The sequence below is a fragment of the Tripterygium wilfordii genome, chromosome 17 (assembly GCF_013401445.1).
Source record: "Tripterygium wilfordii isolate XIE 37 chromosome 17, ASM1340144v1, whole genome shotgun sequence".
Lineage (NCBI taxonomy): Eukaryota > Viridiplantae > Streptophyta > Magnoliopsida > Celastrales > Celastraceae > Tripterygium > Tripterygium wilfordii.
In genome coordinates this window covers 807,409-828,943 of record NC_052248.1, presented here as the reverse complement: position 1 = coordinate 828,943, position 21,535 = coordinate 807,409, and the positions used below count along the sequence as shown (strand labels likewise).

General features: G+C 39.6%; 6 protein-coding genes across 9 annotated transcripts; 2 read left to right on the top strand and 4 right to left on the bottom strand.

Moving 5' to 3' along the window:
* Positions 1-362: 362 nt before the first annotated feature.
* Positions 363-1,545, top strand: LOC119981997 (photosystem I reaction center subunit IV B, chloroplastic-like). The gene is made up of 3 exons (XM_038825139.1): positions 363-708; positions 1,087-1,152; positions 1,223-1,545. The coding sequence occupies exons 1-3, from the start codon at positions 466-468 to the stop codon at positions 1,325-1,327; spliced, it is 414 nt and encodes a 137-aa protein (XP_038681067.1). The 5' UTR covers positions 363-465; the 3' UTR covers positions 1,328-1,545.
* Positions 597-5,124, bottom strand: LOC119981996 (protein LOW PSII ACCUMULATION 1, chloroplastic). 3 transcript variants are annotated; one of them, XM_038825138.1, is made up of 5 exons: positions 4,807-5,124; positions 3,518-4,069; positions 3,357-3,407; positions 2,898-3,071; positions 597-730 (listed from the first exon to the last, which is right to left on the bottom strand). In XM_038825138.1, exons 1-4 carry the CDS (start codon positions 5,049-5,051, stop codon positions 2,930-2,932), a joined length of 990 nt encoding a protein of 329 aa, XP_038681066.1. In that variant the 5' UTR covers positions 5,052-5,124; the 3' UTR covers positions 597-730; positions 2,898-2,929. The 3 variants fall into 3 exon arrangements, with proteins under 3 accessions (XP_038681066.1, XP_038681064.1, XP_038681065.1); XM_038825136.1 differs by having other exon boundaries at positions 3,497-4,069; positions 4,807-5,121; XM_038825137.1 differs by lacking the exon at positions 597-730 and having other exon boundaries at positions 2,743-3,071; positions 3,497-4,069; positions 4,807-5,121.
* A 555-nt stretch (positions 5,125-5,679) lies between these two features.
* On the bottom strand, positions 5,680-10,179 carry LOC119982103 (pentatricopeptide repeat-containing protein At3g58590). 2 transcript variants are annotated; one of them, XM_038825304.1, is made up of 3 exons: positions 7,759-10,179; positions 6,216-7,624; positions 5,680-6,118 (listed from the first exon to the last, which is right to left on the bottom strand). In XM_038825304.1, the coding sequence occupies exon 1, from the start codon at positions 10,152-10,154 to the stop codon at positions 7,926-7,928; it is 2,229 nt and encodes a 742-aa protein (XP_038681232.1). In that variant the 5' UTR covers positions 10,155-10,179; the 3' UTR covers positions 5,680-6,118; positions 6,216-7,624; positions 7,759-7,925. The 2 variants fall into 2 exon arrangements, with proteins under 2 accessions (XP_038681232.1, XP_038681231.1); XM_038825303.1 differs by having other exon boundaries at positions 5,680-7,624.
* Positions 10,180-10,666: 487 nt separating this feature from the next.
* Positions 10,667-11,333, bottom strand: LOC119983110. Its single transcript, XM_038826779.1, has one exon. The coding sequence runs from the start codon at positions 11,231-11,233 to the stop codon at positions 10,874-10,876; it is 360 nt and encodes a 119-aa protein (XP_038682707.1). The 5' UTR covers positions 11,234-11,333; the 3' UTR covers positions 10,667-10,873.
* Positions 11,334-12,834: 1,501 nt separating this feature from the next.
* Positions 12,835-15,414, bottom strand: LOC119982316 (PLASMODESMATA CALLOSE-BINDING PROTEIN 5-like). The gene is made up of 3 exons (XM_038825617.1): positions 14,851-15,414; positions 14,654-14,681; positions 12,835-13,154 (listed from the first exon to the last, which is right to left on the bottom strand). The coding sequence occupies exons 1-3, from the start codon at positions 15,182-15,184 to the stop codon at positions 12,995-12,997; spliced, it is 522 nt and encodes a 173-aa protein (XP_038681545.1). The 5' UTR covers positions 15,185-15,414; the 3' UTR covers positions 12,835-12,994.
* Positions 15,415-16,487: 1,073 nt separating this feature from the next.
* LOC119982637 lies at positions 16,488-19,805 on the top strand. Its single transcript, XM_038826116.1, has 2 exons — positions 16,488-16,566; positions 16,875-19,805. The coding sequence occupies exons 1-2, from the start codon at positions 16,488-16,490 to the stop codon at positions 19,544-19,546; spliced, it is 2,751 nt and encodes a 916-aa protein (XP_038682044.1). The 3' UTR covers positions 19,547-19,805.
* The last annotated feature ends 1,730 nt before the right edge of the window (positions 19,806-21,535 follow it).

The window sequence follows — 21,535 nt, the reverse complement described above, 5'->3', positions numbered from 1 at the left end:
GAGCCCGTACAAATTTGCATCGACCATTATCATTGATTCTTAGACCCCAAAAAAATGCATTTATAATGTGAGAGGAGTTTGATTTTACTTATAAACAATTGGTTATACTATGTAAAACCGATGTGAGATTTTTAATCTTGACGCACTGTTTTGACATTTATCCAATTATTAGAATTCCATACAAACACACCGATTCTAATTACCTATAGGATACCCGAATTGAATCGGCACTCGGTGAGTCAACCCGGAGGATCATAAAAGAATGCCTTGGAATCATTACATTATCCAGAAAAATTGGATATGGGTGCATACATGTCATGACCCTAGTGGTTCTTCTTACCAAAAAATCCCAATCAACATACAAACAAATTCCACTTCATTCAAAGCCTCTCAAATCTCAATAATCTTAATTATCTTTTTTCCCTTCAATCTTTCCACAAAGTTGGTAACTTTAGAGAGAGAGGGATGGCTAGCTGCAGCATGGCATCTGCTGCTTCTGGGTTTGTGAAGACGCCTAAGGTTCCCACCAACACAGGCTCTGCTTCAAAGACCAGTACCCTGTTCTTCTTTTCTTCAAGGAACAACACCAACCCAACCAACAACAGATCAAGACTACTTGTGGTAAGGGCCGCAGAAGGGGCGGCCACGGCAGCAACTGAAGCTCCAAAGGCTAAACCACCACCAATTGGACCACCCAGAGGCGCCAAGGTATGTTGACAGAAATATCTCTCTGTTTGGACAGCAAGAAAGCAGAGGAAAATGTTAGATCCGTGATGTATAATATGCTTTGCAAACTAAGAAAAATACACAAGTATTAACAACAGTTCACAAATATGTGTGTGTGTGTGTGCGTAAAATCAGAGGAAGATGAAATAACAAGGATTGAAAATTCGAATTGAAGAAGATTGAAACAGCCTTACAGAGAAAGATCGAGGCAAGGATAACTCCTCCTCCCTTTAGGGGATTTATTGTCTGCCTCCTCAGGTGCTTGCAAGTTGTTTGGACAGAAAGAAAGCAGAGGAAAAAATTTAGTTTTTTGTAAAAATCTCAAATGCATGATTAAATGACGTTAAGCATGCTTGGCAGGTGAAAATTCTTAGGAAGGAGTCTTACTGGTTCAACGGTATTGGATCTGTAGTTACTGTTGACCAGGTGAGACCTTTAACTCCTCTCTCTGTATTCCTTTGTTGTTGCTCATCTCTGATGAATTATGTTTGGGCAGGACCCGAAGACTCGGTACCCAGTTGTGGTTCGATTCACCAAAGTTAATTACGCTAATGTATCAACAAACAACTATGCTTTGGATGAAGTTGAAGAAGTTAAATGAGTGATGACTGCCTCGTAATTTTGATTTCCTTGGTTTATCTCTAGCCTAAGCCTCTCTGTCTCTTCAATGTGTATCATATCATACTCTGTTACTTATTCTGTCTCTAGTTAAATGAATTTTTTTCATTGTGTATGATATCTTATCACTCAATGCCCAGAACATTGACATATAGATGTCTATATAAGCACTAGAGAAATGTGCACAATACATTGCAATCAGTTGATCTCATTACATGATATTAGATGAAAGTTTCAGAAGTAGATGATTGAGAGGATGAGTCAGAAGTTTGGAACACGGCTCAAAGAATGAGTAGAAGAGAGATTTGGGTAATAAACTCTTGACCTCGGGTGCAGCTATTTCGAAATGGTTTGCGCTAGTTCTTAGCCCAACTAACTTATCGGGTGAGTTTGCGAGTGCCTAGGCGCCTAGCCCGGCCCTAGTTTGGGCTTGGTGGGCAGTCAAAGGATACGCGATGACATTGGAAAGTTTCAATTTTAGAATTGAAATGCAACACCATAAATTTATTACCAAAGTCTAAAATGCAGAATTAGATGTAATTATGTAAAGCCATGGCACCTACAAGTAGGAAGCCAAACTGGTGGCATATTAAGCTCTTTGAGCAACGTCCAAACCTAGATAAAAAAATAATAATTTCAGGGTTGCGATTACAATGCCTCGTTACTCGGTATTCGAGGTTGTTTCCTTCGTCAAAAGCTCAAGGAACGTCAAAGATGTTCTAGGATCATTCAATGTCATTTGGGGAAAAAAAGGATCGCTCAACTACAATATCAACTACCTGTTGATGAATTTTAAGGATTAGGAGAAAATGTCTGGCTTTAGGGAAAGTCTGTAGGTGCCCTTGAATAGGAGAGTAAGGCAGCTACTTACAGTCACAAAACAGGATCCCTAAAGAAGAGTGACCATATGGGTAGAGGTGGAACCAGAGGTTTTGTATTGGGAGAGTTAAAAGTAATATGATGTGGGAATGGAAATTCCTACATAGTAGATTTGATGAAGGGGTCAGATAAAGAAAGAAATGAAGGGAAAGAAAAACAGGAGGTTGGGCTTATTTGCATAAAAACCAAGAGATGGCTCAAACAAGCTAATTTTCGTTCATTAGAGAAGAAATGATGCAACACGCAACTCAAACAATAACTGGATCAAGACACCAGCAGCCTAAGTTTTGGGCTAGACAAATCATTTTAGCCTTGAGAAGTAAGCATATAGGAATTTTCAGCAAGCAATAGAGCAAAGCAATCCTATCCAAAGGTGCGTAGCATAAAAGCATTAGCAGTATCTACCTAATCTGTTATCATCTACTATTCTACCTAAAATTAGTGTTTCCCTTCTAAGCTACAAATAATAGGATTCCAAATGTATGTTCCAAGCATGAATGAAATAAAGCAACCCCAGAATAAAAGTGGTATCTTATGAATATTATGAGAAAGATGAGTATGCAAACACTATATGAATCAATCAACAAGGATCTTTGCAACATAGAAGCGAATTAAATTTCCACCAGTTCAAAAAATTTTGAACAAGCTGAAAATTTAGTTAGAGAAAATATAACCTTTTCATCTGGGGGGGAACAGTAAAATTTCTTCAAAGGACTCTTCCATCCATGCCATCAAGAAGACCAGACCACATCCCCTTTACTGGTGGTAACTGTGCAACAAAGGCATTCCAAGGAGGATAACCAACACCACTGCCACGGACACGACCATCCAAGCGTAGTGACAAATACCTGCAACCCGAAAACCAGATAAGCATAATATCTTGACAATAGCAATCATGCTGTAGTTTTTTCCCAAACATAACCGAAGAAGCGAACTGATATTCTTTTTCGGGTGGGCTTATAAAAGCTTTAAGTAACTCATTTCTCCAATTGTGGAGTATTTCATTAAGACCCAAAAAATAAAGAAGAGACAATATGAAGAAGAAGAAAAAAGACAAATTTGTAGGAGGGATCAGGATTTTATGGTTTAGGGGTGGACTAAGAAAGAGATAGGAGAGATGGAAGAACACGTACACGGAGGACTCAGGGGAGACGCCAGCCAATTTCTTTTGCTCATCTAGCCATCTGTCGTATAAAAATTGCATAATGTTAAGACAAATAGAGAGAATAGAACAGATGGATACAACTTGAAATTTCAGATTAGAGATTCTTACTCAGACCACTCATTAACATACACAGGAACGAGCTGCCAGAGTCGCTTCCTTTTGGAAGTAGTCTCTTTCATTTCCTCATTCTCATCAAACTCAAACCTAGGTAAATTTCCATCCATAGCTAAGGGCACAACAAGCACCCCTCTGTCCAAAAGGTTCTGCGTGAATGGCTCACTACGTTTAAAAGACTCCAAAATGTGGGATGCAGGGCCAGCACAAATTACAAGACGAGCTAACCCTCTTAAGGAGCTGACAGATATAATCTTCTTTTCATTCACACGAAGCTTGAGATTTGAAAGGCTTTCTTCCCTCGAAAGCCTAGCTAGTTGGGCATTCTTAGCATTGTTTTCTCTAGAATACAGGAATGCAAATATAGATACTGCTCCAATGTCTATGCCAAGTCCTTTCAATATGTCAGGTACTTCAGATGCTCTTAACGAATTTGATAGTGCACCAATTAGTTGTGTTGTAGCTATTAATCCACCCAATGCACCACTCGCAACAAAAGCAAGATAAAAGAACATCCGAACAGTTCGAAATGGAGAGAGGACTTCACTCCTTATTTTGGCTGTAGAACTGAAGAACAAATAAAGGAATGATTACAAGCCTCACTGATAAAAAGAACCTGATAACAGAAGCAGTAAGTTAAAGAAAACCGTCAAAGAGGGAGATGAAATGAAAACAAACCCCATTTATAATATCTCTATCTACATTTTAATCAATGGTACTTCCTAGGATAAAAACAAAGAAATTGCACACCTGTGTGTCTTTACATGTAAAGAATAAACAAAGACAAAGTAAATTGAAGCCATCATTTTATGGCCAAATACCATGTGAGAATACTTGGATATATATGCTTTGAAAGATGAAGCAACACCATTGGACCTATTATTTACTGAGGAATGAAGTAAACTACTAAGAAATGGTGTAAATTCAGGCTAATGGCAACTCACTTTCCTCCATTTCATTCACTAGGTACTTATACTAAGTTCTCAAATTAATAAGCACCAACAAAACCTTCTCTCTCCAATTAAAATCCAGAATTTCTAGTTCTCCATTCCTCGTCTATTTATAAATTCTCTGAACTGGGTGAACATATCATAATCAAATTCTTTTTACATATTCTTGGATGTAAAAATAAACTCAAATTTGGTATTTGAAAACAACAACATTAAATGCACTATACCAAGAGACAACACCTAACAAAAATTGGATATAATTCCAAACCCACGAAATTCAATCTCTAAAATGGCATTTCAATGGCATTTTCCTTTAATCACCCAATAAACTACGACAAAGACTAGAGAACCCACCTGATTTCTGTAGAAGAACTGGGTCTGTTCGCCGAAGAAGATATGACGCTAAGAGACGACCGCTTTCTGCATCGTATTGAGCGTATGTGGATTGCTTCGTTAACACAAGAGACGAATAACAAACTCTCTCTATCATTCATAAAATGACCACGTAAATCCAACGTTTTATCCTTCTTGTCTCTGTGATTGTACAAACTACAGGGTCCAATGACACTGTAGTACGCATGCGCCACAAGAGAAGCCATGAAAATGCTTCTCCAAGAACCAGAAATGTAAAAGCTGAATTCGTCAGTACAACCAACGCGGTTGGATGATCATTACTGCGCCACGCCTGCTCCTATGATCCATGCGGGCCATTATTTCTGGCCCATAACTCATCTGTAGTGGCCAGTGGGCCAGACCTCTTTGTTTAAAGCCCATCGGCCCGATTACACAGGCGTAGAAGATATTTGTAGGTGTTGTGAAAATGGACCTCGAGGAGAGCCCATACTAATGGACCAAACAACTAGGTTTATACGGTGTTGGATGAGAGTCCACTATCTCAAAAGCACTAGGTTCTCCACCATAATCTCCTTCAAATGTCAATGGCTCCTGAGACTCGGTTCATCCCAACACTATAGCCGTTTATGGGTCCATCCTTTTTTTGAATTCGTTCGCGGTGGCCTGGCCGTGAATTAAGACGGATGGGCCTGCCCACCAAAACAGCGGGCCACGTTGTGGGTCGTGCTGAGGCGGGCCAGGCTCGCCCACATTACATCTCTATTCACAACTAACGTCATTTTATTCAAAGACACCTTCCCCGATCATGACCAAATGTAAGCATACGATAAACCCAAAAGAGAAATGATCATTCAAAGCTTGAAGCACCGAAGATCATGTGTGATGCCCAGGAAGCCTTATTTCCATTACATCCCAATAGATAACATTTCCAGGTAGGAGTAACAATCACTAATTCAATAAATTTGAAAACCATGGAAGAAGTGAAGCTACCAGGAGCTAAATTTAGTATCAATTTCTAGACACAGTGATATGGGCTCTAAAACTCAAGGGAGTGAATAGCTCTCTTCGCATTCTTTCAAGCTATTGGACAGAACTGCTGTCTGATTGATTGAACTGGGAAGTTACAGTCGGTTGCAGGCATGGATGAAAATATCAAGCAAATCCCAGTAATCAGGGAAACAATCCCTGATCATGAGGAAATGCACATGCTTTGTGCATATCGCATATGTAACAACTAACAAGCACATGCTTTGCGTCATAAACGCCAGCGGCAGCAAGCCATGCAATGTCTACGTTTGTTCATGTGATCATCCTGCAAAAAATCCTATATATAAATGCCTAAACAGATTATTGTTCATAGATAAGACTAAAAATGGAGGTTAAAATCATCTCTAAAGAGGCCATCAAACCTTCTTCTCCAACACCTTCTCGGCTTCTCACCTCAGAACACACAAGCTCTCTCTTCTGGATCAATTTGCTTATCATCTCTATATCCCTATCGTTCTTTTCTACTCCAACCCGAGCCAAGATTCTTGCGATAGATCGAATGCCTTGAAGAAATACCTCTCAGAGTTACACACTTCTACATGTTTGCAGGTAGAGCCAAAGACATTTACTCTGTCGACTGCAACGACGAGGGTGCTGATTTCATCGTAACCAACATAACAATCCCAATGTTGGAGTTTCAAAACCATTCTCAAAACTGTGATTTGATGTAACAATTACTTCCATTTGGTCCGTTGGTAGCTCCAACCGACGCACCCTCCAAGCCCCTTCTCAGTATCCAAGTCAATTGCTTCAAATGTGGTGGAATGGCAATTGGGGTGTGCATTTGGCACCCTCTCGTCGATGCATCATCAACTGCTATCTTTCTTAACAAATGGGCTCAGATGACTTGTGAAGAAACAACTTCTATCGATCAAGTAACGACCTTTGATTGTACTTCTCTGTTTCCCCCGCAGGATTTCTGGGGTATGTCGAATTACTTTGCACATTCCATGGAAAAAAAGTTCACAGAACATGGTGACTAAAAGGTTCATGTTTCATGACACCAAAATAGCAGCTCTGAGAGCGAGAGTGAAACAATCAGGGACATACATTGAAGAACCAACATGCTACGAGGCAGTCACGTCACTTCTTTGGGGCGCTTTCATACACGCATTAGGAAATGCAGATGATTTCCGGAGGAGGATGAATCCACCATTAAAACCAATTTGTACTGGAAACAATGCTAATACAACAATGTCGCTCTGGCCGGCTAAGACCAAAGTTGACTACAATTGTTTAGCAGGAAGAATCAGAGAAGCGGTAAGGAAGGTAGACCAGAATCACACGGAAGTTTTGGGTGCTACTACTCTGAGAGCTGAAGAGATGTCACAGAGTCTTGCGGGTGTGATGTCATTTTTTTGTAGCAGTTGGCTGTATCCGTTTTATGAATCTGATTTTGGGTGGGGAAAGCCTGTTTGGATCGCTGTTGTTCCACTATTCAACAATAGCATTATTCTACTTAACACCAGTGATGGTGAAGGAGTTGAAGCTTGGGTGGCATTATGCAAGGAAGACATGTCCATGTTTGAAGAGAATCATGACATCCTTGCGTTTGCTTCGCAGATCTAGCAGCCAAACTGACTTGCACAGTTGCACCAAATATGGTCGCATGGCGTTGAATTTCTGTTTGTTGCATTATCATCCACTACCTTCTAATTTCCTAGATATCCCCGTGTTGACTATCATTTTCTTTCAAGAACAGTTGAAATCCATTTCCATTTTCCACCTGTAATTTAGCAATCATTCGAGGTTTTTTGTTGCTAGTGGAAACCTGCAAAAATTAACTTCTGATGATAACAACCGCTAAAGATTATCACTTTTCCATTAAAGCTTAAAATTTCAATAAATAAGGATATTCCAAAAAAACAAACAATCCGAACATTCTTTCAATCTAAAATAAAGTACCTTTCGCACTTCGTGATCGTGAGCCTCCTTTTCACAGAAGAAATTTGATTTGACGAATTCGTAGGCTTTTTAATTCACACTGTTATATTTCTGTCAATTGCCACATTAACCATCATTCTCCAGCACTGAATAATCCAACACCATAAAGTGCAACCAACGAATCAGTCTCAAACCATTGCGCTAATTCTGCTCTGTTGAGCCACTCTGTTCTTAATTTGATCCTCTGCTGTTCTCTGCCTCTTGCAGCCCTCAAGAAAACTACGCCATACAAGAGCATTCGGTGGAAAAGGCATGTTGCCAATTATTTGCTCAGCCTCCTTAAGATGTCCACACCTAGCCAGTAAATTCACCAAACAGTTGTAATGATCCATCTCTGGTTCAATCTCATAAATTCTTCGCATTTGCCCAAAAAGTTCCATCCCCTCCCTCACCAGACCCCCATGTCTGCATGCTGTAAGAACTGCAAGGAATGCAACCTTGTCAGGCCTAAGACCTAGAAACTCCATCTTTCTGAACTTTCCCAATGCATCATGAGCATAACCATTAATTCCTAGGGCCGAAATTAAAGCTGTCCAAGTAACAAGGTTTCTATTGATCGTTTGATCGAATACATCTACAGAACTTTCAACACTCCCACATTTCCCATACATGTCTATCATCACATTGCACAAAAATGTATCGCAACGGTTGAAATCAAACTTTAGGATGAGACCATGAATAGAGCGTCCCAAAGCGAGGTCACAAAGTTTACTGCACGCACTTAAAAGGCTAACAAATGTGTAATTGTCAGGACGGATCTCAACCATGTGCATGTGTTTAAAAAGTTCAAAAACTTCAGAATAATCACCATTGCGAGCACAGGCTGCAATCACAATATTCCATGATATGACATCAGGTTCTTCAAGCACAGAAAGCAACTTTACCACTTCATGGTACTGACCAATTTTGTTGTAGATGCTCGCAATATTATTAGAGGGAACAACACCAAGTGATGTTCCAGAACTTGTAATGAAGATCAAGGCATCAGATATGCAACCATTTTTAGCATACATGGTAATAAGAGAGCTTGACACATACTCATTATTCTGGTAGCCCAGCCTTATTATCATACAATGCAGTTGTTGTAGCTCTGACATAGACGATGATCTAAGGACTGCGGAAAATGAAAACTCACTTGGTCGATACCCCAATCGAAGCATTTCTAGAAGCAAGGACATAGAGGTAGAAGAACCTTTATTCGCATATCCCAAAATCAACGCGTTCCAACAAATCACGTTTTTGTCATAGATGCTGAAAAAACATTGATGTGCCTCTTCTAGTTTGTCAGACTTGGCATAAAAGTCGATCAATGCACTACCCACAAAAGCATCAGAATCTAAGGCTTGCTTGATAATCTTAGTATGAATAAACTCTCCATAGATTGGGGTCTGCAAACTGGTACAAGAGACAACAATATTGGCAAATGTCGTTTGGTTTGGTAAGATTCCACCTTCAGACATCGTCAAAAAGAGATCTAATGCTAACAAAGCTCTGTCATCTTTCGTTAGTGCACCAATGACTGTATTATATGTCACAACATCCTTAACAGGTAACTCCTCAAACAGGCTCACCACCAGCGACATGCCCGCACATTTTGAATACATATTGATTAGAGAATTCCCAACCGAAACTTCAAAATCAAAGCCATTTTTAATCACTAAACTGTGTAATTGTTCTCCTAATTCCAAATCACGTTCACAATCCAAACCAGTCAACGCAGCCACGAAAGAACTTCCAGACAACGAGGCCTGCATCCTTAGAAGGTCTCTAAACAAAATCGTACAATCTTCAACAAGACCATGATGTCCGAACAATGACAACATTGAATTCCATGTCACCAAGCTCTTATTTGGCATATCTTCAAAAACCCGAGCTACCTCACCAAAAGCTTTACGCCTCCCATAAACACCCAGCAAAGCAGTCCCCACAAAAGCCTCTAAAACAAATGTCCCATTCTTCGACGCCAACGCCTGCAATTGAACTCCACGACAATAATCCAAGGAAGGACATGACAAAATACTGCCCAACGTGAACTGATTTGGGCTAAGCCCGACCCACATCATCTCAGTAAATAATCTCCAAGCTTCTTCGACATCTCCACATCTACTATATGCACCAATGATGGTATTATACGACACAACATTTCGTTGAGGCATTCTATCGAACACTTTGTGAGCCATATACAATTCATCAAGTGATGCGTACTGAGAAATAACATTGTTGGTGAGATAGAATGGTTGGAATACATTTTGACCCAGTTTGATGATAAAGGCATGGAGGGTTTTTGTGGTGTTAAGGGACCGAACGGCGGAGCATCCACGGAGTACGTGATTGAACAAATTCCCGTCCAAGATCATGCGAACTGCTTAGTGAGAACTGATAAGTTTCATGCCTGGCGATTCATAGAATCATAGTTACCCAATAAAGATGAACTAATTGGACCTCGCTATAATTGGGCCGGACCGGACTTAATTAACATAACAGATTGGGCTTTTAGATACCACAACTTTATTGGTGGGCCTGGCTTTCTTTAACTGGTCTAATACTAAACTAGTAAACTGGATTCATAATATGGGCCTGATGTACGGGGCTGGTCCAAATCCATTCCAAATAAACGTCTTGAAGAAGTCAAATATGTACAATACTTCGGGCGCGGGACGGTTGGAGCCAAAACAATGTAAAACAGCGAGAGAATTAAAGCTCTTTCGCAGCTTTCATTGATCCACCTCAGTATAATTAAGAGGGCCTTGATACAATGAATTTGACTATAGAAATATCAAAAAGACTATCCCACATCAAATCTACATAAATCAACCAAATGATATATAAATATAAGAACCAACAATGACGATTGCCAATAAATAACAAACTTGTACTAGCTCATTGCCGAGCAAACAATATATTTAATGTATTTAGACTTGCTTTCTAGCAAGAAATTGTCCACAAAAGGTTTACCAATCAAAAATAACTTAAATCAAATGAAAAATGTATTTATTTTGATTTTGTATGGTATTGATAAGCAGTCAGGCTCGAACAATCTAATACAAAAATAAAAATAAAATTATTATCTGTAAATTTATCTAAAACCCATCCTCAATGACTTGGAGTCTGAGCAGATTACTCGCACAAACTCAACCTCTTCATCAGGTGATTTTCTCTTCCTGGGATTTGAAGTACAAACCGAAACCGATAGATTTGAAGGTGCCAGAGCATCCCTTCTTACCTCCCAAGCAACAGAATTTGTGAAGAGATTTGTAATATCTGCAAGAGGCTTCCTAGTAGTGAACTTTCTCCTTGAAGAAAATTTGCTGGAGTTCTTGAAAGATTCGAGAGATTGAATGTCCGGCCTCTCAATGGATACTGGTCCGGGAAAGAATGGAGGGATGTTCTCCTTGTTGTTATGGTCAGAAAGAGCAACCACACTTACACCCTCCATCTCTCAATTGAAAACCCAGAAGGAAAAAAGAGAGATTGATTGTGTGAGTGGTGCAATGGTGGAGGAGATGGAGAATTGAGAGACGGTATATGTAGTGGTGGGTTTTGAGTTTGGAGGGATTATAGAAAATTTCAAGATGGGTTTTTCTTTTTTTACTTATTTAGGATTTATTCTTGAAATTTAAATTTTGGGTTTTGTTCATGTTTTGGAGAAGGAGGGAGTTGAAAATTTTCACAGCTGGGATTTTGTAGATTCAATAGTCAAATATGTCATGTGAGGTAGAGATGACATTTTGAAATTTTGAGGTGGCAACGTAAGAGAAATGCTTTGGTTTCGCGGTTCTTTGATGTTCGCGCGGAACAAATCAAAAACTGCCACGCGCGCGCTGTTGTAGAGGAGCCAAAAGAAGACTTGGGATAGCACCGCCACAGGATTTTTGGGCCAAAAGCCCCTAAACAGTTGATCGATTATTTTTGGGCCAGAAAGCCAATGGGCTTGTGTACCTTCGTCGGAGTCAGACATTCTACGATTTGCTGATGGGCTCCGCCAACATATTTTGCATGGGCCTGTTCCCCATACAGTTTCCTATGAAGCCCATGGGCTTTGCTGAAGGTTATCACTTATCAGACTTCTAATCTAAGTTTTAAGACATGATTCACTGATGGGCTCCGTCTACATATTTCTCATGGGCCTGTTCCAATACATTGTCCTCTTCTGACTTCCGCAAAGGATTTGGCCCAAAAAAAGAGAACTTTTCAGCGTCAACGTATACAATATCTCCGGCTAACTATACCCCAATTTTGTTCAACTTAACTTTGACCCTTTCTGTTTTTTTAGATATAGGATCATCACACCTTATCCCAAACCTTCAACGAGAGATTTACGAGCATGAAGGGAGACTTGCAAGCACACCTTTCCTATCCTACACAATTGCTAAACACGTCATCCATGCCCTCTCCCAATGGTGAGTTTTTAGGGTCTATTTATTTTTGAATATGTGTGGGTTTGCATCAACTTAGGATGATAAGATTCTTCAGTTACTAAAGTTGAATTAGTTTACGAGTTTCTCAATTGCATCATTAGAGGTTGACGAATAAGTTCGAGTAGATGCAAAAGATAACCACCATGAAGATGTGGAATGCATATATACTAGGGTGTAGTTTGAAAATAGTGGAGTCCAAATAAAACTCACCTTACATGGTCAACATGGAAGGCCCACTAACCGAGCCCTCTGCATTACAATATCTCCAGGCCGGCCCACGCATTGGTATGCAATGCAACTATGCATTGAAGGATCACCAGACTCCGATGGAGGAGCTCAATATTTGACTTAACTGATACGTCTAGGAGAAGGTTGAAGAAACGTAAATGAGGTTCATTACCTTGGCTTACAGCTATCAAGTCTTCAGTAAGTAATCATAAAACCAACCAATATTTGGACAGTGTGTCTCTTTCAGATAAAAATTATATGGTCTTCTTTACGCTGCAGCTGCCACAGCAGGACCACACCGGAACACCTAATGTTTCATACTTTCATGATACCGATATCAAGCTCTGGAACCGAAAATACAGAACGCAGAGTTATAGAAATGGACAAGAGATTGATACTTGATAGTGGAAAATATTTCATTGGAGCGAACAGAGGTTGAAAATATTACATTGATTGATTGATTCTAGATGCCTAAACCTATCATCTCAACAAAAAGCCTTGTGCTTTTTGTTCAAAAAACTTGACTGACATGCTTGCATAAGAAAATAAAACTAATGTACTTCAATTAACCATGTAAATAAGAACATTATATGAACAATGAACACGGACCAAAACCACGTGTGAGCAATCGGATCAGTACCACTTAAATCTGCACTGTGGTCTGGCCCAATCCCTGTTGTATCAGAAATGTTTCCGTTCTTCACAGTTGAACTGCATAATCAAATTCAACCCAATTCACAGACGTCACAAGATTTATGTTAAACCAAAGCAGTCCGCAGAATTTCTTCTACCTTTCAAAACAATAAAACAAATATGCTATAAAATGTTTCAAACGGCCACTCTTTATCTAATTTTCTTAACATTTTTCCCTATCGACAATTGAAATTTTTAAAAAATTAAGCGTTGGTACTCTGCTTTCGATAACTTTCACTATCACCAAAGTCCAAACCATGAGTTACAACTTCAAACGGCCACTTTTTATCTAATTTTTCTTAACATTTTCCCCAACGACAATTGAAAAGGGCGGTAGTTGATTTCATAACTTTGACTGTCACAAAACCATGAGTTACAATTTACAATCAATTCTATGCAGGCACTCCAGTAAGTTTACAAACACCAACAAAACATTTCAGAATAGGTGACCAGAATAGTTATCAATGCAAGTTGAGGAAAAGAATAAACTATTGTCATTGATCAATCATCCTCATCAAAGCCTTTTCCCAAAATAGATTGGGATTGGCCACATAAATCAATATGAGAAATTAGTTGAAATTTTAATACACGAATTTTTTTCCACAATTTGCTCCTGTAGAGCCATACTTCAATAAGTGCCATAGAGCATAGAATCCATATCATTAACAAAACTATAGAGTTCAAGCTTAAATGGAGCTTATTAAACATTTGAACCTGATGAAGAAAACTACCAGACCTTTCTTACTCTCAGACTGCAAAAAATTATTGTTTTTGTGGTTTGAACTTTGAACTCGTGTTCTCTCGGTTGTGATAGGAAAAAAAAACACTTTACCACAGTACCAAAGGTATATCACTGTGCTAGCGATTATCCATAACTTAGCGAGGTAGCTGTGGTACCATAGCCACGGTATATTACACAACCACAATAGGATGAGTGGAACACTATACATTGAGAGTTGTGTACATTCCTCATCTGAGGGTTGGAACTTGGAAGTCTCATAGCTATGACTAGGGTACAGGACGGGGAAATTCGGCGATTCGTTCAGTGTTAGCAAATCTTAAATAAATTTTTAGTCATTGGAGCTTCCCACAAGAGATGGACTCAACCCATGAGATTCAACAAGGAGATTTTTTGCTTTGGTCCATCTCACGTGAGTGGCTCAACCCGACTAAAAATTACAACTACCTGAATACACATTCCTAATACTTAACCGACCTAGCTTTTCATTTATTATTAGAATCTTCTATCTAGCAATTCCATTTAGTTAAGCCCCAAACACGAGAGTGGATGAAGAAATTTACTTGTTAAACTAGAGTATTAAAGAGAACATGAAAGGGATAGTTAAACTAGAGTTCAATCAACATGAATACAGTACTTATCCTATCAACAACACAAATGCCACCACAAACTACCACAGACAGAGTCTTGATTGCAAGAGATCTGAGCTTCCAAAAAGAGTCTTAAATGCAAGAATCAAACTTCAATTATTAACAAGAAAGTATTTAACAGATATTACCTGGATGGGAATCTGCAATTACCATAACCTGAAAATTAGAATCAAAATACAATTAGCCAATACTTCGAACCAAACAATTGAACAATTAGCCTTCAAAGTTGCAGATCCGCGAAAATTCAAAGAAACCCAAATCGCAATTCACAGAAAGATACAGAACACGCAGATTCAATATTGAAAATAGTGGAAACAAGACTCACTAGGGTTGAGAGAGGTGAGAGCAGCAGTATTACTAAAGTCACAAGCATCATCCGTCCTGCCATTCTTTGCGTAGTAATCATTGAAAGCAAAAGACGCAGTCTTGGGCAAGTCTTTTGGGTCGTAGCACGGCCCTCCCTGCTGAATAGGCCCGCAGTCGGCTCCGCCCTGCCCACAGGCCCAGTCCAGTGACTGCTGTATCGCCTGGTCCTCTGCGTTGTTCTTGGCCACACACCACAGCTCCAACGCCGCAACGCCGCCGTTGTCAGCCCCCAACGACACATGCAGTCCCGAAAAGAACACCCAGAAGAGAAAGACAGAGAAATTGACAGACATTTCTAGAAATAGATAGAAAAGGTCGGTGTTGTGTTGGAGAGGGAAAGTGAGGGTTTTGTAAATGCGGAATTGTGACCGTTGGAAGGGAGATCTTGATTCTTATCAGGAAGTGAAGAGAGGTTTCAGTTTCGGATCTGTTAGAGAATGAGGCTTATTAGAGACATAGTGTGGAAGTGAACAAAACAACCGTGACCTTAGGTGCAGGGCAGAAATTTATGTCAGAGTCGGCAACAGTTAAAGCAGCGATCTGAGAGTATCGTCCCGAATTTTTTTGAAATTATTTATTAATTATATTTTAAAAATATAAAAAATAACACTTAAAAATAAAATTTTATATAATAGTGGTAACTAATAATTAAAAGTAAATCAGGAATGATATGTTACCCACATACCAAACGAGAGAAAAACAAAAGAGGCAAAAGAGAAAATGGAAAGTTGGGCTGAGATGGGAAGCATACCACTGTGGGCAAAGGCTTAGATCGAGGGTGGACAAAAATGTTCTCAGAGTCCGGAAAAATTTCTACGGTCAATTTTTTTTTTTGTTCTGTACGCCCCTGCTTAGACGAGATGGTCAACTTAATCACAATAACTCTTAGCGCAAGCACTGAAGATCGTAAGTTAAGGTTATATGAGTGTTTTCATTATGCGACAAGGGAAGTACGTGTGGTGTCGTTGTGTGTATAAGTAATGCTTCATTTAATCTCATGGGGATTGGGTGAGTTGATACTTTAAATCTCATGTAAACCCATAAATTATAGATTCGAAACCTTTCATACATATTTTTGGATTGTCGTGTAAGGAAATTTTCATGGGTGCAATGCATGGTCTGGAGACTTACTTCGCTGGACGAGTGCAAAAAGTCTTGGCTCGGAAAGATTCCCATGATATTAAAATAATAATAAAAAAATGTTTCATTCGTCTTTTTTATCAGTTTACAAGACAGGTCTGGTGTGGAACTGACTTTTGTGTTTTTATCCTTGTCGATTATTTTAGAGTTTGTTGACAAATCAGGTTATCCCATTACTCCATCACACAAATGTCTCATTTATGTACGGATTTGTGATGGTTTATGCAATGGGCAATGACTTACACTAGTTAATTAGTGATAAGAGATTTTTTTGCTATTCACAAGAGTGAAAGTGAAACAATGGTAATGAGTAGTGACTGGTTTGGCTCTCTCTCTCTCTCTTGGAATTAGGGTTTTGATCAAAATCGAAATTGGAAATACCTGGAACTGGATTTGATGAGCTTGAATCGAGAAACCACTTAATTGGTGTATTAATTGATCGTCTTTACTTGCTTAATGGTGGAGCAAAGGAAGGAAGCAATGAGGAACAAAGAGAAGATTGCGCAGGGCATGAGGGAGAAAGGAGTGCGAGGGAGTGATGTGAGCTAGTCATTTTTTTTGTTACATGGGGAAAGTTAGATATCATATGTGATGCTTACATGAGGATCAATGTGTTAAATTAAGGTAGGTGCATTGCTAACGTGTAAAACTTATGTCATATGGGATGTCATGTTAAATAGATTTTTCAATGTCGAAATAATTTGAAGAATGAAAGAGATATCTTTAAATAATTGAAGGACAAAATTAGGAGATAAAAAAAATTTAAGGATGAAAGTGTAATTAAAAATATAATTGAGGGTTCAAATATTATATTTTACGAAAAAGATAATAATCACTAATCAGGAACAAATCCCCTCCTAAATCCACCACTCCCTCTCGTGTCTTACAAGTTTGATCACAGCACTTGCCAAACAACGCTGCAGAATATCAACATGAATCTCTCTCCAGACAACCGGGTGATTCCAGACCCGAATTTTCCCTCTCTAGATCCTAGAATGACTGAAGAGTTATGTATTAACCTGTCATTGCAAGAGAATCAAGATCCCCATTCATCTGAAACCCTAACCCTAGCCCTCGAAGAAGAAGAAATCCTAGATGCCCATATTCTTCCAAACCCAGATATCAAAAACCCTCCACCACCACCACAAGATCCACCGGTGGAAGTGGAAGAGCTAATGCAGGATGACGTAGAAGAAGGTGCCAACTTTTCTCCTCTAGCTACCTACTCTCGCCGCGGAGGAACTGGTGGCGGCCCGAAAAGGAAGAAGATGAACCAGAAGCGACGGGCGGCTCATGGGAAGAAATCGCAAAAGAATCTCGAGATCCTTGTCGAAATTATAAATCCCATACCGTTCGTACCCTGCAAAACCCTAGATTTCTCTTCCCACGAGGAGCTGCTCAAGCGACTTGGGTTGTGGGATTTTGTTCATCTGGAGTTCGACCGCAGTATTCGTTCTGATCTAATTGTCCAATTGATTGCAAATTACAGCCCTTCGTTGCGCTGCAGCTACGTGAATGGGGTAAGGATCATGGTGAATCGTGCAGATTTGGCTCGAGCGTTGAGATTGCCAGTGAGGAAGGAGAAGGCTGGTGCTCTGCCGGAGCATGCACCGATGTCTGATGAGACTGAGGAAGCAATTACTTTCATTGAGGGATTGGTGTCAAATTGGATGCTATTGCACGAGGACATGTGGATGATGCCAACTGAGATGATGAACTGGACTAAGTTGATCAAGGAAGGTCATTTTGAGAAGGTTGATTGGGCCTTGTTGATGTGGTTCATGTTGGAGAAGGAGTTGTTGGCAGCCCCACAATTGGGTGACTGTTACTACGCATCGCACATGCAGTGCTTGATCAAGTGTCAAAGAGAGGCGCTACTGAGGGAAGAAGAGCCTAAAATGGAAATTGATACAAAAGAGGATGAGGATTGTAGCGGGGACTTGAAGGTGGGTGATGATACTCGGAGACCTGAGATAGAAGAGCGGGACATTGAACTTAGTCTTGGTCAAGATAATACATTGAAAGAGGAGGCTTCAAAGGAGCATGTTGTCATAGATGGTATGATGGATGAAAAGGAGAATGATGGCAATGAGGAACCAATGGATATCGAGAAGACTAAAGAGGAGGAATGTGGGCCGTGGGATGTGGACGGGAAGAGCAGCATGGGCACACGGGGGCAGTTTTTGCGGCGGTGTAGTCTTGATGATGTTGGTAACATTGGGGACATGTGTGAGGAGAGGAAAGGAGGAGAAGGTGAGGAAGAGGAAGAGGAAGAGGAAGATGGACATGGAGAGGAAGAGAGAGAGGGGCAAGAGGGAAATGGGGAAGTGCAGGATATGGGTTTTCATTTTTCTCCGGAAGGGGATGCTTTGGAGACTGTAACATCTGCGAATCTCATTGCCACAATGGAAGCTATGCAGTCCGAACCTTTCAGTTCAGGGCTGCAACTTCCTGATGACAGTGGCCCATCAGGGGAGTTCCTTGTGTCTAAGGTTAGTACAAATTTGGTTCCTGGTAGCTCAATGCTTTTTGGCAATGGTAGCAACAAGAGAGTGATTGAGCAAGAGAATGATATGTCTCACCAGTCACTTAATGATAGTAATAAGCGTTTGAGAACTGAGGGACCTTGGGATACGAATTCAGATGATATTGACACTTGTATGGAGCAAGCACTGGAATTGGTTGGAAAAGCTAGGATGATGTACTTAGCAAAGGAGCGAGATTATGACAATACGAGGTTGAATCAACAAATCCTGCTCTCCGAGATGCAGCAGCGAGATAATTCGATTGAATATCTACGGAAGGCTCTGTATGAAGAGCAGCAGAAGAGGCAAGTAGAGGTATACCGGTTGGAACGTGAACTTTATATGATGGGGAATCTTTTAGAGGGCTATAGAAAGGCCTTGAAGGGGACACATAAGGCATTTTCTGAATACAGAGTTCGCTGTCCTATACCTGAGGAACCTCTGTACAAGGATGCTGGGTCAGGTGGTCTTGTTCTGAGCAAATGGGAATTGGAAAAGCTGCGCGTGAAGCAAGAAGAAGAAGAGAGGATGAATAAATTACTGATTGAGAAGAAGATTAAAGACTTTGAAGCTGATTGGAGTGCTAAATTTGATTTACATGAACTGGGGATTGGTTTTCTAGGGAACAGGTTGCAGGAGGTTGAGAAGGAGCTGGTACATGTGAAAGAAACCTTCACAAAACGTAAGCTATCAGAAAGGATGGAATTTGTTGCAAATGAGGGAGGAATTGTATCAGAAATGGTGGAGAGCGTTGCAAATGAGGGAGAAATTGAGTCGGAAATGGTGGAAAGCGTTGCAAATGAGGGAGGAATTGTATCAGAAATGGTGGAAAGTGTTGCAAATGAGGGAGGAATTGTATCAGAAATGGTGGAAAGTGTTACAAATGAGGGAGGAATTGTGTCAGAAATGGTGGAAAGTGTTGCAAATGAGGGAGGAATTGTGTCGGAAATGGTGGAAAGTGGTGCAAACGAGGAAGGAAGTCATGAGTAAGTCTTTGCTCTTCAAGATATGCAAATGATTTAAGATTGAGGAATTTGCATCTCTCTTTAATGTGATCAAAGTATAGCATATGTGTTTATATCTTGAAACCTATTTATATGTGCTAGCCTATCCCATTTGAAAAAATATATATAGTAGCCTATCAATGCTCCTTTTGAAAACTCAACATGCTGTAATTGATGTTAATTTGCTCCCCTCTGCATTTTATAGATTTTGATAAACTATCTGCTTATGCTTCAACCTTCTAATACATGCATTTCATAATTTCATCTTTAGAATGTTTATCATTTTGCTTGTAAATTTGTGGATAACTGCTCAAATTCTCGGCATTCAAGAAAACAGAGTGAAGAAATGTGGAAGAGAAACATCTGTTGTTGTAAATTTCTAAATTAATGCTTTATCTAGGCAAGACTGATTTAAGCAGATGGGATGGGTGCGTTGGCCCTTTTTTGGGCGTGGGGGTACTTGAACTCATGATGCCAAGGTCATGGTAATGTGATTCAACCACTTAGACCAAGTGTTGATCCCCTTTTCATGAACCATTTAGCAGTATAACTATTGGCGATCATTTCTTGCTCATGGTTTGGTTGCTATCATTTCTGGTCTGCTATATGTTTGAAGTTTTAAGACTTGTTTTCTTTGTGCTGTACTTGATTTCCTCTATAATGAAATGAAATAATTGAGCAAGCCTGTGCTATAGGGTTGAGATTTCATTTGTAGCTTGCAAAATGTAAACCTTGGCATATAATTGTTCTTAAGTCATTCTTTCTTACCGTCTCCTTCGGCATTGAGGGGAACATGGGTTAAAATAGTTCATAGATGGGAGATCAGGAACAATTTTTCTACATGTGATTCTGAGGCTTGGTTTGCTGCATTATTTACCTTCATGCGTTTTGGGTTTAAAATTGCATTGTTGTTTTTGATAACCTTAAAGAGGCATGGACAAATTGATCTTATGTTTTTGTCCACTCTATATGGTTATGCCTTCATTTACTCTTCGTTTGGCTAAAACTACACCATGAATCTTTATGGTGGTTTCGTGGTTTGGTCCTTATGGAGTTAAGACACTGAAATCTTTGAAACACTTGTCAAATGTTCCATTTGCTGGAAAAGATGCATGTCACTGTTGCTAGCTCGAGGCAGGGAACAGAACAACTTTCACTTATGAACACATGATATGCATATGCATAATCATCTACAAGATTAGGAAGATTTTGGGTTCGATTCCCATTGAGAGCATACCCTTGTGCCTACGTATTGGACTTTGGTCCAATTTATTTTGCCATGCTATTAAGTGAGAAATTTATGTGTGTGTAGATCTGACAGCCTGAGTATAAGTTAAAATCGAATGTCCAAAAGGAAATTTGTATAGTGTCGTTCTCGATAAAAAAAAAAAAAAAGCATGCTGACACGCTTTGTGTCTAGTATGGAGCTAATATAAAAAGAACAAGTTAAAATCAATTTTCAATCACAAAGGGATATTTACAAATAATATTGGAATATGACAGTGAGATAGTTTACAACAAGAAGCAGCACTGAGAAAGTACAACAGTGGGACATCAAAGTAGCAGACACACTCCCTGACATCAACCACCCCCTTCTTTCATACAATCCAACACAAACCCACTAAAATAATGTTAAAAAGAATCAAACTTCACAATCCCCCATGAATCTGTTAAAGCTAACACAACACCACAAAACAAAACCCTAATTATTTTTTGTTTCTTCTATGGCATCCACTCAGTTGCACATGTTCTTGCTCTGCAATCCAATCATCTAAATCTTGAGTGGTCCACCCTAATTATCATATGCAACACATCACGTGAACAGCTGCAGAGAGTCAGACAGAGCCACACCATTGCCTTCTTTAACATGAATGACTCCTTTCCGATGAATATGTATATTAGTTAAATGCAGTAAAATACTGAGATGGACGCACATGATTCCATATGAATCATGTGTGTTCATCTCAACATTTAA

Bases quoted from the DNA above. Each gene is read 5' to 3' on its own strand.
- LOC119981997 (XM_038825139.1), top strand. From the start codon at position 466: ATGGCTAGCTGCAGCATGGCATCTGCTGCTTCTGGGTTTGTGAAGACG. The intron at 709-1,086 runs GTATGTTGACAG...CATGCTTGGCAG, and splicing joins GACCACCCAGAGGCGCCAAG to GTGAAAATTCTTAGGAAGGA. The intron at 1,153-1,222 runs GTGAGACCTTTA...ATGTTTGGGCAG, and splicing joins CTGTAGTTACTGTTGACCAG to GACCCGAAGACTCGGTACCC.
- LOC119981996 (XM_038825136.1), bottom strand. From the start codon at position 5,051: ATGGCTTCTCTTGTGGCGCATGCGTACTACAGTGTCATTGGACCCTGT. The intron at 3,408-3,496 runs GTAAGAATCTCT...TTTATACGACAG, and splicing joins TATGTTAATGAGTGGTCTGA to ATGGCTAGATGAGCAAAAGA. The intron at 3,072-3,356 runs GTACGTGTTCTT...TTCGGGTTGCAG, and splicing joins GTCTCCCCTGAGTCCTCCGT to GTATTTGTCACTACGCTTGG.
- LOC119982103 (XM_038825303.1), bottom strand. From the start codon at position 10,154: ATGATCTTGGACGGGAATTTGTTCAATCACGTACTCCGTGGATGCTCC.
- LOC119983110 (XM_038826779.1), bottom strand. From the start codon at position 11,233: ATGGAGGGTGTAAGTGTGGTTGCTCTTTCTGACCATAACAACAAGGAG.
- LOC119982316 (XM_038825617.1), bottom strand. From the start codon at position 15,184: ATGTCTGTCAATTTCTCTGTCTTTCTCTTCTGGGTGTTCTTTTCGGGA. The intron at 14,682-14,850 runs GTGAGTCTTGTT...TCTAATTTTCAG, and splicing joins TCTCACCTCTCTCAACCCTA to GTTATGGTAATTGCAGATTC. The intron at 13,155-14,653 runs GTAATATCTGTT...TTGATTATGCAG, and splicing joins AATTGCAGATTCCCATCCAG to TTCAACTGTGAAGAACGGAA.
- LOC119982637 (XM_038826116.1), top strand. From the start codon at position 16,488: ATGGTGGAGCAAAGGAAGGAAGCAATGAGGAACAAAGAGAAGATTGCG. The intron at 16,567-16,874 runs GTGATGTGAGCT...ATCACTAATCAG, and splicing joins GGAGAAAGGAGTGCGAGGGA to GAACAAATCCCCTCCTAAAT.